The following is a 17,042-nucleotide window of genomic DNA, read 5'->3' on the forward strand; positions in this document are numbered from 1 at the left end:
TCTGGCTCTGCCTACTTGGAGAATGCTATGCTCATATCCCTTCTTCGGGCTGGACCTCTGGAGGGTTTTAGCTACAGGAAAGCCAGTGTTAGCTTTGGCTGGGCCTGGGCTCATAGAATCAGTCATAGACTGGCTTAGGTTGAAAGAGATGTTAAGGATCATGGAGCTCCAACCCCTGCTGTGGGCTGGTTGCCCTCCACCAGTTCAGGCTGCCCATCCAGCCTAGCCTTGAGGGTCATCATCTTCTTCCAAGCAGCTCTGCCCTGGCTGGAAGTATGGTGTGGCTGTAGGTATTTCTCCGTTCCCTACATTGTACCCTTGAGCTGTCAAGCCAGCACCAACACAGCTGCATGCTCTGCAAGCATCTCTTGCTTATCCAAGCAAAAATGTGACAAAGAGGGTTTTTTCACCCTGCTATCATGATTTGTATGTCTGCGACCTGCCCCGTGCTGTGTGGATGCTGTTACAGCTACCAATGGAGTGTCTTCTATCCTGACCCCACCAACTGACCTTAAAGCTGGCTGGAAAACTCCCTCCAGCCCAGCCCTTGGGTCGCTTCCATTTTTGTCTGGGTTTCCAGGCACATGTAATACTTGCCTGCAAGACACTTTATTTAGATCCATTACCTACACATTTGCCAGATTCCCTGGAGATTGCTGGAAGTGCCAGACAATTTTAAGATGAACATAATGTGTTTTATCTGGACAAAGTGTTGTTCTCGATAAGAGTGTTAGAAGTGCAGTTTCTAGAGGAAAACCATGAAAAGAAGAGAAAACAGTTTAGCTCATATTTGGCCAGGATCATCTGTGTTCCTCCACTGCTTCTAACACAAGGGGTTGGACATTCAGCACTTCTCATTACCAGGACAAGCCCACCCCAAAGCTGTGTTGCCCCAAGGATGCTGCATGTCTGTCTTCTGTTGCAGATGGATTCTTCCCCTCTCCCTCCACCACCTGACATTGCCTCCTGGCTTTTTAGCTGGGCTGCACAGACAGCGTGGGTTGCCTGATGGCTCTTTACCAAATGCTACTGCTTGTTTTGCTCTCTGCAACTGGCAGATGCAAAATGTGCATTCCAAAAAGTGGAGGGGGAGGGAAGTGCCACCACATCCCCTTCTCTTTCAGAGCTTTTTGGAATTGAACCTACGTTGTATGCCTCAATGTAGTCCTCCTAGCTTGCATGCTGTCCTGTGAGACGCATTTCCTAAACCATTATTATGAACGTTGTAAGTCATGTATCAAGAGTGTCATTGATTGTACTTATGTTTTATGATTCTGCATCTTGTGGGGCTCATAACAGATCCCCACAAGCCAAACTAATACAGATAACAAGCATGAAATTGTGAATGCTTTTTTTTTTTTTCCCCTAACTCTCCACATTCAGCATGCTGGTTCCCAGTACTGTGCATTTCTTCTCCATCTCACCCCTCTTAGCCACTCAACAGCAGGGAAGTGATAGTCCCAGCATGTTGCCTGTGCCATGCTCCTGGAGATTATAGAATGGCTTGGATTGGAAGGGACCTCAGAGACCATCTAATTCCTATATCTCCATGGAGATGCCCTGCACTGAGCCACAAGTGAGCAGCATGGCTCCCAGGTGCAACGCAGGGGGAGGATATGTGTAGTGGCCAGGCATGTCTTGCCTTGTGACTTACGGCATTTCTCCCCACTGCCTGTTTGCTCCCACTTTTCTGCCCTGTGATTTGGGGTACAATATCATAGAATCATTAAGGGTTGAGAAGACTGATAAGATCATCTAGTCCAACCATCAGCTTGTGCTTGTGATTGTTCTAAACCATGTCCCTTAGTGTCATTTCTATGTGTTTCCTGAACCCCTCCAGGCACGGTGACCCCACCACCTCCCCAGCTGCCAATTCCAGTGCCTCACCACTTTTTATGACAAATTTTACCTATTACCCAACCTGAACCTCTTACCCTATCACTGTTACCTGGGAGCAGAGGCCGACCCCCACCTCATCACAGCCTCCTTTCAGGCAGTTACAGAGAGCGACGAGGTCTGCCCTGAGCCCCTCTTCTCCACACTGCCCCATCCCGTTCATGTTCCCCATCAGACTTGTGCTCTAGATCTTTCACAGCTCGGCTGCTCTTCTCTGGACATGCTGCATCAATGGAGGTGATGCTGCGTGATTAATCGATGCCATCCACCTCTATGCTACCATTTCCCAAGGAGCATTAAACCCTCACCAAACCTGAACTTGCGTGAGGACAGTGCAGAGTAGAAGAAGAACAAGACGCGGGCAAAGTCTCAGTCATCCCTAACCACTTTACTTTTCTCTGTTCCTGCTCTTCTCCTGCCCTTCCCACCACCCCATCGCCTCGCTGCAGGAAAGCCGGCCTCATTCTCTCGCAGCTGGGAGACCTGAGCAGCTGGTGCAACGGGCTCCTGCGGGAGCCCAAGATCAGCCTGCAGCGCTCGTCCCTCAAGTACTTGGCCTGCCGCTACAGCGAGATCAAGCCCTACGGGCTCAACTGGTCAGAGCTCAGCCGTGACCTCAAGAAGACGTGTGAAGAGCAGACTCTGAGCGTCCTCTACAATGACTATGGGGACAAGGACTACTGAGGGTCGCACGCTGGCCCTCCCGGGGTGGCTGTGGGGGTTTTATATGGACTGGGAGGGGGGAGGGCATCTCTGGAGGCAAAAGTTGGGACTGGGGAATGAAATGGCTGCTCTGTGCAGGACTGACTCAGTATTAGTTTCTTCTTCAACTTGGCCAACAGCCTTTCTAGGTAGGAGTCTTGTGGGACCCAGTTTTCTTGGTTCTTTTTGTTTGTTTTGCCAAGAGGTTCCTCGGCTGGTGGATGTGGGTGCATGGCACAGGGAGGGCAGGCTGGAGGACACAGCCCTCTGCACCATGCTATGTCCCTGCCCCAGTCACAGGAGAAGCATGGTGGTACCTACGGGAAGGGAGAGCTGGTGATGCAAGTCAGGTTGAGATGCTGATGGTCATCATGGAGCAAAACAGTCGCTGGGCATCCTAGAGGTTTTGTGGGATTCTTTTTCTAATTGTAAGGCATGAGGGTGGGACCTGACGCGGTTCTGGTGCCACTGCAGGGCAGGGCTGGCCTGGTGTTACCAGCCCAGGGGAGAGGAAAGGAGGTGGTGATGGTGGAACCCAGCTCCTCAGGGTTCTTCTGCCATGGTCAAAGCCCACATCTGCTCAAAGATGTGAGTCTTCAAGGGCAAAGGCAGCTTGGCCTGGGGGCCAGCAGCTATGTGGACATAATGATTTTTTTTTGTGTGTGTGGGATCAAACTCTTAGGGAATCAACTGAAAAATCCCTTTCGTTTTATTATTTCTCAAATCCACCATAGTAAAGACTTAGAAGCAATGACAAAGTAGAGTTTAGGAGAACCCCAGCCAAGATAGCAGCATCCAGTTGGCACGAACAAGGCTGTTTTCTGCATCAGCTGCTTCTGAGCCATGGAGCAGCCCAAAGTGTGCACGGTGAGAGGAGTGGGACATAGCGTACCCATCCTACAGGGCTGCCTGTCCTCTGTGCTCTTTCTTCAGGGGATGTTGCTTTCCCACATTCAGGCTCACATCTGCATCTCTCGCTAGTGACTTCTTTTTTTTTTTTTTTTCCTATAAAATCAGAGAACTGGGGTTGTTCTGGGACACTGGGCTCTGCTCAGAGCAAACTGTTCTCCAGAACCCTTCTACCACTGCTGCTGTTGGAGGCAGCACAAGGCTTCGTTTTAGTTTCAGCTCCCAGCCTGCTTTGCAGAGGAGGCACCCCTGGATTTGCTGGCTGTGCACCTTTGATGTGGATGAGACAGGAACCCTGCTGTATTTTTTTTTTCTTTTTTCTTTTTTCTTATGACGCCTCTTCAGAGTGAAGTTTCCTTTCCATTTTTCAGTCTTGGCAGGAGCAATCTTCAGCCTGTCTGTTTCCATTTCCCATCTCCTTCCTACTGCTACCTGCCCAGGATGCAGCTGGAGTATTTGTGTGGTGCTGGATGGGAGCCACCAGCACTGCCCTCTGGTGCTTGCACAGCATCCAGCCAGACAGCACAGGAGCATCCTTCTGCAGGACCATGCTGCTCCATCTCTCCCTTCCCACTTACAGACCTCTCATTCAGGGCAGCACCTGAGAGTTGCTGTGAGCAGCCACCAGCAGTCAGTATTACCTGGGCACCTGTGAGACCTGTGATGAATTCATCTAGCAGGGCTTAGTGAGCCAACACCTGCTTTTTGCAAGGAGGAAGTCAACCGGGACCTTTTGGCCTCCTCTCCCACGTGTCTCCTTATGTTTGGGTGTGACAGATGATGCCAGAGGCTTGGTGCTCAAAACAAGACTGTCTCTACATGCACTTGGGCAGGTGTCCCGTTTCCTTCCAGCCACCTGGAATCCTGACCAGGATGCTTTGGGTTGGTCTTTTTGCTGCTTCCAGCTGACACCAAGTCATCCTTTAACTTCAGCCAGGCAGCTGGCCAGGGATGGGCAAAGGGCACAGCACCCAGCGCCTTGGAGCAAAGTTTGGGCCAGGGCTGCTCTGGCCTGAACACAACTTGGTGGCTGGCCAAATAATACTGCTTACATGGCTTTTATATGGAACACAGATGGGTTTCCTCTTGGTAGCGGTGTCCTGTCTTTCATTGCTGGTGAAGTTCAGCAGTTGAGATGAGAACAGCGCAGGGATGCTGCCAGGAAGACCCTGAGTGCTTGCACCTTTCTCATGGGCTTCTTCACCTAAAATTGATGATGGGGTGCTGTGGATGTTTCCACTGTGCTCCCATTCCCCTACTTCAAAGCCCTTGTATGGTCACTCTGCAGAACCATCACACCTCTGGGCTGGGCTCTTCCCAGGTTGACCCATGCTGCTCTGGCCACCGACCCACGCAGGGGTGGGTTTTGCTCCATGGGGCTGACTATCACAGCATTGGCTGCCTGTCTGTGCGTTGCCCGTTTCCACAATAACCCTGGCTTAAAGGAGGCTTTCTTCTCAGTTTCTCACTCTGTCTCAGCAGCTTAGAAATTTGTCTGAATTTGCATTCTCTTGTCAAAATCCCTGAGTTAACACAAGAGCCCAACTCAAACACCAGCTACGTGACGCTGTGTCTCAGGCCAAGAGGGGTGCGTTCACCCCATCGCCGCAGACCCATCCTTGGGGAGATGTGTGGGGAGAGCCCCAGGTGTGCCATACCTGCAGAGCTGATGTCCTGCCCCATCTGCCAGAAGGTCCTACCGATGGCTCTGCGCAGTATTTCCTCTGCTGGACCTCTGCCTCTTTCTGTGTTGCTGACCAGACGAAAGCTGGAGAGGATGGTTTTTGTCCCTTTCCCATTCTCCCTCGCTCCTCTGCTCTCTCTCCTTGATTAATTTCTGAGTTAACGAGTGATCATTCACCTGAGAAGAACCTCTGGGCTGTTTTCTTTTCTCTGCTATGCCCGTTCCCCCATACTAGCCTTACTACCTTTTACTTGTCGTGCCGTTATTTAACATATGAAGATGGTTTGGTCCTTTTATTTCAGAAGATGGCTACGATTCATGTTCCTTGATGTTATATTAAAACTCTAATGTGACGTTTTACTACTGTAGATTGAAAGTAGGGTGCTTTAGGGTGGGATAGCCACGGGGCAAGAAACTCGAAACCCTTATGGATTACTTAAAAAAGGTTTTAAATGAAAACAACTACAAAAATCACTGTAGCACTATGTAAAACTCCAGGTGATAATTCAACTATTAAACGGAGCTGTTAGTAATCCGTGGCTCTGGCAAACCGGGGTGTTTGTTTATAGCTTTGGTCCTGCTGATGTAATCTGTTGGTGGTGAATGGAAGCCTACAGCCTTTGAACTTGGTGCCTCTTCCTCCAAGTTTAGCTGTCTCCTCTGGGTAGCCAAGTCCCAAAACACGGCTGGAGTCACGTTCCACACCATGCCTACCTGCTCTATGGCCATGGGGTGGCACAGATGCCTGCGGGCATTTGGGTTTTGGGAAGGATGACGTGCCTTCACTCAGGGGCTCTCAGTCCTTGCTTTGGAAACCTCCATGAACGCTGGGAATTGGGGAGCAGAGTCTCCAATTAACCTGTTTTTATTCAGCTGTAATGTGAATGGATGGTGCTGTCTGGTGGCCAACCACCCCTGGGAACTTTGGGCTCCATTTGGCAGACTTCTGACACAGGTCCAGCAGCATAAAGAACACCGACTGCCTGCAAGTGATTTGAACATCAGTGCCTGAGCAGATATAGCAGGTGATAAGGATGCCTCAGTAGTCTCATATAGTGTGATTTTGTTTCCACTGCTCGTGACAACTACAGAAGGGCCCATAGTTGGCCCCTTCACCAAGACGAGTATTTTCCCACCAGCTCTGCCAGACAGGTGGGTGACCCTGGGTTTGCCACATGTGAGAGTCAGGATGCCTATGAGGGTATGGGAGGGAGAGGGGGAATTAAAGGGCTATAGAGCACAAATCCATCGGAAAGCAGACTTCATTAAGTATCATGGAACAGCTTAATTTTTTTCTCTCTTCCCACTGCTAAATTGCAGGAAAATAAGTTAAAAATACACCCAATGCTTTCCTCCTGTTATTTTCCACACAGCTAAGTGCTGTGGCAGCCACTGCACTATAACCTGTGGAAGAGGAGGAGAAGGAGGATGGTGTTGAGGCAGAGGAAGAGCAGAGGGGCCATGTGTTTCCAGGGTGTGTGGTTACAAGCATAAGCAGTCCAATGTGGCTGCTTCATCACACCTTGAAAGAAAATCCCAGCTAGCAGTTGGCAACCCTGTCCGTGGCAGTGGGGCTGGAACTAGGAGATCTTTAAGGTCCCCTCCAACCTAAGCCATTCTATCATTCTATGAACCGTTCAACCATAGAATCATGGAATGGCTTGGTTTGGAAATGCAGTCTCCTTGAGGGTCATCTGGTTTGAAAGCAAGGGGGTAAATTCATTCCAAAAAATGGCAAAGTGGGCTGTAAGGGATGTGCCACCAGCTGGAGCTAAACAGCAGCTTTAGGGCCTGGAGAAGGGGTAAGCAGAGCCCAGCCTTGCTCCTGCAGAGCCTCTTAATGCCCTGTTCTCTGTAGGAGTAAATCTGATCCATGGGAATCCATGATCTGCAGATAGAGAGGCCTTCATGTGTCATCAGGAGCCAATGGAGGAGGGACTGGGCTAGGGGCTTTTCCTTCCATTTTCTCCTCCTTTTGCCCCACTTTGGGGATGGGGCTTGTGACCCGTTCAGGCCAGCCCTGCAGGTGGAAATTTGGGATTTTTGCTTTCTGTAGCCCAGGTGCTGCCCCACAGCATCCATCAGCCCCCAACCCACCGCCGCCTGTGTTTTCCAGTCCTTCCCGACCTTTTCACTCGCTCAGCCATGACTCACCTTCTCCGCCGTCTGCAAGGCAGGCATGGCAGAGGAAAGACAAACAGCTCCCAGCACAGATTTGGGCTGCTCAAATCCTGCCAGGTGGAGCCGGGGTTCTGTACAGTGTGCCAGGGCAGATGAGTGCTAGGAGCCAGGATGCAGAGAAGGGGACATGGGCCACCAACTGGTGTCCTCTGCATTGGGGACATGGGGTGTCTGTGGGATTTGGGGTCATCCATGCGACAGGGATCATCTGGTACTGCGGCATCAGTTCATTTTGGTCCCTGTGTCCTTGCATCTGGGCACCGCAGTGAGGTTATTTACTTCATGCAGGGCTTTTTTGTGCACATATACAAGGAATATCTGGTAGAAAGGAAAGAAGGGAGGGAAGGAGTGAAGAAGGGAGGGAGGGGGGAAAAAGGAGGGAGGGATGGGAGGAAGGAAAGAAGGAAGAGAGAAAAGAAAGGAAGGGAAGAGGGAGGGAAGGGAGGAAGGGAGAAAGAGAGGGAAGGAAGAGAAAGGGAAGGGAAGGGAAGGGAAGGGAAGGGAAGGGAAGGGAAGGGAAGGGAAGGGAAGGGAAGGGAAGGGAAGGGAAGGGAAGGGAAGGGAAGGGAAGGGAAGGGAAGGGAAGGGAAGGGAAGGGAAGGGAAGGGAAGGGAAGGGAAGGGAAAGGAAGGGAAGGGAAAGGAAGGGAAGGGAGAGGGTACTTAGATTGCTTCCCCAAGTGTTCCAGTGCCCAACCGTCTTCCCCTCCCAGCCCAGACCAACTTCAGTTGAAGCAAGGCAGCAGGAGAGGTGAAGGATGAGAAGATTATTTATTTTTCATAGATTTTTATAAAAAATAATTATCAAATACAAAAAAATAAAAATAGCAGCAGCCTCCATTGTGAATAAAACCCTAAAGGGGACACAAACCACTCAGTGTTGCTATAGAAGAACAATATTTTGGTACGTAGAAGCTATCCATTCATGAGAAGCACAAATCTTCCCCAGCCAAGCCAGCACCTTGCACACCAGCCTTTATGCCCATGGTGATCAGGGATGGATCATGCCCAAGACAATGGTTTTAATGAAAAAAAAAAAAAAAAAGTCAAATGTTGGCATCTAAACACACTGTAGTGCTGACATTGAGCAGGTGGCAAGATACCAGGGCTTGAAACTCTCCCATCTCCCTCCGTGTGTCACCTGCACCCCATGTATGTGTGGCTACCACGGCCCCATGGCCAGCAGGTCCCCAGGGTGTCCCTCAGTCCTGCTATGTCTGTGATGGAGCAGGCTGGGACACCAAGGCAGGAGGAGGCTGCCCGTGGGGTGAGGGATAGGGAAAAGGCTCAGAGGAGGACGCGGCATCTCCTGCCTGGGACTGCTGGGATGTCCAGGTGTCTCTGCCCCCCGCTCCTGTCCTCCAGCCAAACCTAACTCCTGGAGATTCCTGACAACGTGGGCTGCGGGGAGGATGCTAGCAAAAAGCCAAAAGATGCCTTGACAATCCCCGGTCTCTCCACACCGTGTCACCCTCTCTCCATCGCTTGGTGCCAGACAAACCCTGGCTCAGAGCCCGGCTCCACCGGCTCAGCCCGTGCTCTGGGGATGTAGCGGGGCAGATGTGGGGCTCCCAGCCACAGTCTGGGGATGCAGAGCTCCTGGATACGGATGGGTTTCCGTGCTCCTGCTCCATGGCCCGTTCTCTGCTTTTCTCTTTCCATCCCTTTTCTCTTTGTAGCATAAAACCAGCAGTGACAGTCCCGGCTGAGCCAGCACCTTCCCTACCCTCTGTCTCTATGGGGCTGTGTCCAGACCCCAAGCCTGTGGAATCAGCCAAGGTTTCTTGCTGGGCGCTTTCGAGGCTAGGAGCAAATTTGAAGGTTTTAACTCGGTATCTACAGGAGGAAGAGACCCAAGAAAGGCTGTACTGGGCATGCAGTGCAACAGGCCACAGACACGGCGATAAGGAAAAGCTCAGTGGGAGATGGTGCTCAAAGTGTCCTGATGGGTCACTGGGGTTCTGCCTCTCCCTGTGCTACAGGGCCTGGTCTCCTCCAAGATCTGCTGACTGTACTGTTGAAGCTCACATTTTGGAGACGTGAGGAAAGAAAAGGAGGACCCCTTCAGCCTCTTCATTGTAGAGCATCACAGTTATTCTGGCTTGCCCATCACATCCCTCATCTATCTGGGTCTCAACAGCCAAGGTAAGTCTAGGGCACAACATTCCTTTTCAACCTCAAAATCCTGCTCCAGGACCAGAGCAAGGCAAAGCTCCAGTGAATCCCAAGGGCAAAACTTGCCATCAGCAGATACTGAGAGTACCTCGAGGTCCTGGCCTCCACACCATCCACCAGGAACTCCCTCCTAGCTTGGCTGGGACGTTTGGCTTCTCTCTCTGTCATTCTTCCAGCTCCTGCTCCGCAAACGAGGGGAAATTCCCTGCTCTTCCTGCCCTGACCTGCACTTTTCCCAATGGTTTGTACTTCACAGCAGCATGGGTGTGTGACAAAGGGTATCCTTTCTCAGCTTCATCAAGAGCAAAGAAAATATAATATATAATATCTTATATATATTATATATATATATGTATATATATATATATAATTAAGTTTAAATATTTGCAGAGATCACAACTACCTCGACCTTGCTAAAAGAAGCCTGTACAGCAGAGGGAGGGGAGTGAATAGTGACAAAATCCAGAGCAAAAACGCTGCACCAGGACACATGTCTGCAGCTGCGTCCAGGCTCCCGGTGCCGGACCCCGCGCGGAGCCCCTTGGGCTGGGCCCGAAGCCTCCGGCAGGAGCCTATGGGGATGGGGATGGGACCACCTGGCCTCCTCTTCTACAGCCACCACCTACTCGGCGGCCTCCACTGCCATCCTCCTGTCTGGCTCATCCTTGTGCCTCCTGCCCCGGCACCCTGCCGCCTCCTTTGGTGTCCCTTCGCTCCTCCGGCACTCGCCTGACTGATAGAGGCCCTCCATGCCACCACTACTGGTTCTCCTCAGCCGCCGGGTCGCGGCACGTACACTCGTCCTGGTCACAGTCAGCAGCAAATGGGATCACCTGCAATGACACAAAGGAGATGTTAGCCCAGATCAGCCCTCCGCTCTGAGATCCCTTGCCCACCACCATAATCTTTCTTTGCCTTGGCATGGGCAGACTTTCGGCTGAAGGCGGTGTAGAGGAGACCACCAGGCTTCACCATCACTGAGAAACAGCTCTGCTATGGGGTATCCCAAGCTGTGCCCCATGGCTGAGCTTTGTTCTTTGTGTTTTCCTCCTCAGCAACTTGCATTTCCAATTTTGCCATCAGTGGTGAGCTTGAGTCTTGTGCCCCAAACATTAGGGGGAAATGCCCGATGGGCATTAGCCATTTGGATTGGGACACACGTCTAGATTTCAGTTTTACTTTGACCCTCTTGTCTATGTCTGAGCCCATGGTCCTGTCATTCCAGCTGTTCCCGGCTCTCCAGGCTCAGCCATAGCACAGCCTTGTCCTCTCCACCTCTTGGAAGAACTCAGCACCTCCTGCCTACAGCAACCTCCACATTACCTGGTGTAGGAACCAAGTTATATGCCTACAGTTCTTGTATGTGACAGATAAAGAAAACCCAGGCAGGCTGGATGCAGCGTGGGCAGGAATGGTCTTCTAGTGGGTCCATCTATGGTCATCCACATGCATGAGAGAGACTTATTGCACTACATCAACTGTATCCAGCCAAGCAAACTTATGTCACCTCAGCTGATGACAACAGAGCAGGGTGGCAGGGCACCAGCAGAATATCTGGCTCCTGGTCAACAGATGCCCAGCAGCAGGCCATGGGAGTTGAGATAACCAGTTCCTACGGAGGCTTTATGCAAACCAGGCTCAGAGCCTGGAGTTTTTCTTACTGTGGGAGCATATCTGATTTTTGACAGCCAGTGAGAAGCTGGAGAATTTGGTGTACTCTGTCCTTAACAGAGAAACACAAGAGGCTCGTGCTGCTGGAGAGCTGCCTGTGGGGCACACGTATTGGGCTGTGTCTCCTCGGGACTGCCTGTCCTTTATTTTGGCCAGAGATCCAGATGCCTCAAACTACGAGAGCCATGCCCTGCTCTGAGATGTGCTATCAGTGTGGAGGTTTCACTCATCACCTGGCTGTAAAGCCTCTTCTCTCCTATCTCAACTGGATCTTCCCAGGATTTCATTTTTACCTTACTCTGTGTGTGCGTGTGATGAAAGGAAAAATGATTCAAGCTCCACAACAAAGATGAGAAGATCCAAATTCACATATTTTTGCACTGAGAAATTCTCTCATGCCCTATGGTTTGTTTTGCTGCTGGATATGTTTAGGAAGGATGGGCTGTGAGTGTTGGGTAGCAAGTTAGGTGGGAGGGGTGGTTGTGGTGGGAGACAAAAGAGGGTCTGCACAACCCTAATGCCAAGTTTCTCCCTATATGCTATTTCTCCTTTTTTTTTTTTTTTTTTTCCCTTTCCCAAGGAGAACTGGGAAAGGCAACTCATAGCAGATGCCAATGGACCATGCCAAAATGCCACATTCCCTTGAGATCACTCAATTTTACAGCAAGGTGACATCTGACTCACCATGACTAGCGCTACATCCTATGGAAAGCATGTATTTGGGACTTATTTCCCAAATTGAGAGGGAATCCTGTGAGCCTCAGCAGGAGCTGGGTTGAGCTCTCGGTCTCACTGGCGTGGGTCCAAACCTCACTGTAATCAGTGGAATGATGTCTATCAGCTTCAGCTGGTTTTGGTTTAAAATCGTGGGTTTGTTGATGGGAGAATTGCGTTGCAGGCCTGGTTCCACAGCCAGCAAAGCACAGCTAATGGTGACCACTTAATCCAAAATGCCCATGCTGCGGAGAATGCTCACTTACCTTCCTGGAGGACAGCGTGGAGGAGCAGCAGTCACCTCCGTCATACTGGCAGTATGCCCGGTTGTTGATGGTGTCACACCAGCCATCTGCTAGGAAGGGCTAGAGAAACAAGTTGTTGCTGAAAGGGTTATTCAGAGGTGCACAGTTCCCCCCAAGAACAGAGATCCCATGTCCTCATCAAGCCCACTGTGCACTGCTCTCATGCAATGGCACTGCAATGCAGCTGTGCATGTTCACAGCCTTGGAAGGGCTCTGTAAGAGGCTGGCCCAGCTCTTCTCTCCATCACCACCCTTCCTACCATAAACCCTCCTTCTGATGAGCTTGGCTCTGAAGTTGAGCTTGGTGACTTGGCTTGGGCAGCTAAGAGCAGAGAGGTGGTCGTGAGGATCAGTAGAGCATCCTGCTAGAGGGTCGATTTCAGGAAGGCAGATGCTTTATCTTCCTTGGATTAGGGAGTCCAAGGTCAGGAATGTCCCAGAAGTTCTTGTGCCCAAGCCAAGCCAAGAATTGAAAAGCACTGGTTGCAAGGACTAAGCCTTTTCCAGAAGGTTCTTGGTCTGACTCTGACATCAGAGGACATGTCCCTACAGCACTCTAGACTCTAGAGGCAGCTCTAGCCCTCTCTACAGCACATAGCTCCACCAAACTTTGCCAGGCTGGACTACAAGCCTACTTATCCAGTGGTCAGATGGGAAAAAGAGATCTCCAAGCACTTACCCCCCGCAGTCAAAATCCAACTCTGGCTTGAGTAGAGACAGCATTAACCCTACTGATAATGAGAAATATTGGCAACATGGCCACCTTCTAGCTTCGGACTTGGCCATCTTCATTTTCATTTCTCTGCTTCGTGGCCCAATATGGTTGAGTAGTGGGGGACTTTCACTGAGTGGCATAGCCCAGTGCCCTTTGCTGCTCTGCTGTGAGTCACCATGGGGTTCCCCATGGAACCCCATCTGCTGGGGATGTGCAGAGCCTGTATTTGCATAGCCCAAATTAATGCCCCAACATTAACAAGCCTTCCTTACTTTCATCTGTACTGTGGAAGCAGCAAGCTATTCCAGCAGAATAGCTTTCTGACCAGAAACATTAAACAGCACAAACAGCCATTCAGAAATCCACTTAGGTTTTTTTTTTTTTGTCTAGCTACATGACTCATCTGATTAGAGAAGAGAAACAAGTAACGGGCTGAGCAGCAGCCAGCTGGGCCTGAGAAACAACGCTGCACTACTGGTGCAACCCAGCAGCGTGCATGGGGAGTGCTTGCAAAGAGCTATCAGGAGCCATAGCCGAAGTTTATTTAGCACAGATCCACATCAGCACCACCAAGCAGCAATGGGATGTGCTAACGGAATGGAGAGGCCATTCGATATCTGGGTGATTAGCAATGAAACATTTCTCCTGCTCTGCACTGGCAGCTACTGGCTGAACAACTGTGGCCATCCTGCTGTCATCAGAAGGGGCTCCTGGTAGAAACCTGGCCATCCCTTCACTCAGGAAAGCAGTCAGCCCATTTCAGTGGTCTAGTGGTCCGAAGTGATAAATCAGAGGACTTCAGGGTGCGTTTTCACCAATACAAATGGGTAAACACTCCTCTTCCAATGAAGATCCCCAATGGCTCTGAAAGAATGGCGAGCAGAAGTCTCTGGTGGGCCAGGGCTGGCAGGTGCAGGATGCAGGCAGAGGACTGGCCGCTGGTGGGGACACACTCTGGGCGTGATTTTCTTTCATGGTGGAGTTTTTCCTTGAGCTTCACTCCATGTTTCATGACTCACTGGCAAAACAACACCCGCTGCTTCTGTAGTTTCCATCTAATTACCGCGGAGGATTGCTGGTCCCAGCTGCGCAGGTCTGAAACGATTTCCAGATCGTGCTTTGTGTGCAAGGTGGGGGAGGACAGAGGCAGGAACAGGATGGGCAAAGAGACGCTCTCACTTTCTCTCTATAACTATTAGGGCTAATTGCCCCCTTTCCTCGATCCGCCAGAGCCCGTACCCCACCCCAAACAAATATAGGCTCCTATGGCAACACATGTTGGGGAAACTTAACAGCTCATGCTCCAAATTACATTGGAAAAACGTATGAGGGGAAAATAAGAAATGACTAACTGGACTAGAGACTCCTGAGAGCCAGGAGTATGGGTTGGGGACACTGGCCCCATTCCTTGCAGCACCAGGACAGGTTCAGCCTCATTGCTTACAGGGCAGCAGCAGATCAAGGAGAGCAACCAGAGCTTGGCTGATGAGGAGATGCTGCAGCTCTCACTGGATCTCTGAGGGAGATGCCATGAATCCTGCTGCTTTGCCAAAGAGCCTCCAGCCGGCTCCAGTTTTTGCAAGCAGAAAGAGCAAACGGTGGTGTTGCCCTTGGCTTCCCTTGGTCCGTGCTTGCGTTAGTCTCATCATGGTCTTGCAAGAGTGTAGGGGAGGACACAGACAGTGCAATCAAGTATGAGCAGGTGATTTGAGAGAGAAAACCACCTATAGATGCACCCGGCCCATATTTGAACTGTGTGGCTCTTCAGGAAACAACACCAGCATGGGGCGAAGGGAGGCTGGGCTGTGCCAAGGGCTCCAGAAGGAGTTGGAAGTGAGTTAGGACATGATGGGGAGCTGCAGGGCCAGGCTGCATGACACCAAGAGCTGGGCTTTGTCATCCATCTTGAGTCTTGGCAGGAACATCGCCAGGGCATGTGTAAGCACGTGGAGAATGGCACCTGGCACCACAAGGCCAGGCAATGCACTGCCCTAATAAAAATAGTAACTATGCACTCAGTGTTTTGCTCACAGCATTTTCTTTCACTCCTGTAGAGCCCTCAGAGTAGGAGAAGAGGCTGCTGGCTCTGTCCCGGCAGATGAACCAGACCGGACAATATGGGAGCATGGGGCCACCTCCTTTGTTCTTGTCCCAAAGTCATCAGCTAGGTGGATGCGGTCCAGATGCTTTTCTTCAATCTTATATGTAGGTTGATTCACTGTGAAAGAGCTTGGAAGGGTGTGACAGGAACAGTGGTGAGCGAGGCAGCCAGAGAGGCTGGGTTTGGAGGAGGCAGCGAAGCAGAACGGATAAACCACAGATGCCATCAGTATTGCACATATTTTGGTGCTGCGTCACGGGCACTTGGTGAACAGCACTTCTCAGAAATGCAGGCTCTGCTCTGGTTGAGCAGACCTGAAGGCCCACTACCTTCCTATTGGCAATGACCCATTCCACATGCTTCAGAAAAAGGTGGAAAAAAGAAAAAAGTGCAGCGTGCACCTGGCCAATTATGTACTGAACAGCTCTTCTGTGCTGCTGTGGAAAATGCTTGCGATTTCCATCTGCCTATAGCTAGAGAAAGCCCAGATCCTAATTTCAGAATTCAGCCTCCATAAGCAAAACGTTTCCTCCCAGCCTCTAGGATGCTGTGCAGGTCCTGCGCTTTGCAGCCACGCTGATTCCGTGCAAGGAGGGTACGTAGGTTGCTCTTTTGCTTCTCTTCCATGTCAGCAAACCTCTTGCTGTCTCTGTGTCCTTTCCTTTGGGCAACACTATTTTGGGCTTTGATGGACTTCAGACCCTTTGCATTCTGGGATGGCCATGTTTTACCCTGCAGGTGCCTTTGTTCTTCTCAGATGTAGCTCTCACAGCAGCCCCAGAAGAGCAGGGGAGCGCCTTTCTGGTACGGGCAACAGGCAGAGACCAGCCCTGGAGATGTCACTGCCAAGCTCCATGGGAAGACTGGAGATCAAAGGGAGCTGGTGCAGTAAAGGAAGCGGGGTCAGGGTCGTAGCTGGGTGATAACCTCTGCAGGGACATGCCTCTACTTGCTTTTCACATGGTTTTCCAGGAGCACCAGCATGTGCTCGGTGCCAGACACAAGAAAGCAGTGGCTCTCACCTCGCACAGGTAGAAGCCAGTTGGTGGTAGATAAGTGTCAGCCCAAAGCTGGGCTGATGGCCACAGGACATTGAGCTGTCCTGGGGCTGGAAACAGGGGTCACCTCCATGCCTTTCCTTCTTTGCCATGCCACTACAGCCCCAGGAAAGCTCTGCTATTCCAGGAAGTCTCCAGGAGGACATGAAGAGTGCCCAAAACCTTGTTAAAAGCCAGGTTTACTCAACCCTCCATGCATCCACCACCCCATGATCTTCACTTGTGTCCCTGGAAAACCCCTCATGGAAAAGTCCTTGTCCCATCCCTTCAGCACCAGCCCAAAGCACGGTTCCCCTATAGAAAAAGCAGGCTGCTCTCCATCCCTCCAGCCACAGCCACAGTTAGAAGGATGCTACAGCACAGTGTCCCCAGGATGCATCCCCTTCCTTGCACACGCTGCCGCTGGTGGGGCAAGGAGCCCGGCAATTCTTGGCTCCCCCGGCTTGCCCAGGGAAGTTGACGGGGAATGCAGACTGTGGGAGGAAATGACAATGTTCATTGTTTGGATTGAATATTTTTCTTGGCCCTCTCTCTATTGCAGCGTGCCTTTTATTTCATTATTTTTTCTCCCCCCTCCCCGACACCCCGTGCATGCTGACTCTCCCTCTCTCCTTCCTGAGGCTCTCTGGCATGCAAGGAGGAAATCAGCTCTGAAAAACACAGAGAGGGACAGAGAGGGAACAGGGCTGGCACCTGATCAAGAAGATTTTGGGGATGCCTCGCTGCCCTGAGCCACTCTGAACAGCGAGTGAGTGCTGCCCAGCCGCTGTGCCCAGGGGAAGAGACCTCGAGGGAGGAAAGCTGAAGAAATCTGCCAAGAAGCACCTGAGACCTGAGACCAAGTGTCTGGGAGAAGATGAAAGAGGAATAAATTCCTGCAGCCCCAGCGTTTTGTCCACTATTTCTGTGTCACCTGGTTTCTGTCCCCTGAG

General features: G+C 51.1%; 2 protein-coding genes across 5 annotated transcripts in view; one reads left to right on the forward strand and one right to left on the reverse strand.

Moving 5' to 3' along the window:
* ASTN1 (astrotactin 1) overlaps positions 1 to 5,741 on the forward strand; it is a 41,765-nt gene extending 36,024 nt beyond the window's left edge. For all 3 annotated transcript variants that reach the window (XM_004943258.5, XM_040704895.2, XM_004943259.5), the window contains one exon: positions 2,346 to 5,741. In XM_004943258.5, coding sequence (XP_004943315.2) covers positions 2,346 to 2,580 — 235 coding nt within the window. In that variant the 3' untranslated portion in view covers positions 2,581 to 5,741. The remainder of the gene's footprint in view (positions 1 to 2,345) is intronic.
* A 2,382-nt stretch (positions 5,742 to 8,123) lies between these two features.
* PAPPA2 (pappalysin 2) overlaps positions 8,124 to 17,042 on the reverse strand; it is a 75,647-nt gene continuing 66,728 nt past the window's right edge. For both annotated transcript variants that reach the window (XM_040704898.2, XM_040704897.2), the window contains exons 21-22: positions 12,198 to 12,296; positions 8,124 to 10,379 (exon numbers count right to left, since the gene is read on the reverse strand). In XM_040704898.2, the coding sequence (XP_040560832.1) occupies positions 10,305 to 10,379; positions 12,198 to 12,296 (174 nt within the window). In that variant the 3' untranslated portion in view covers positions 8,124 to 10,304. The remainder of the gene's footprint in view (positions 10,380 to 12,197; positions 12,297 to 17,042) is intronic.

The sequence above is a fragment of the Gallus gallus genome, chromosome 8 (assembly GCF_016699485.2).
Source record: "Gallus gallus isolate bGalGal1 chromosome 8, bGalGal1.mat.broiler.GRCg7b, whole genome shotgun sequence".
In the NCBI taxonomy this organism is placed as follows: Eukaryota; Metazoa; Chordata; class Aves; order Galliformes; family Phasianidae; genus Gallus; species Gallus gallus.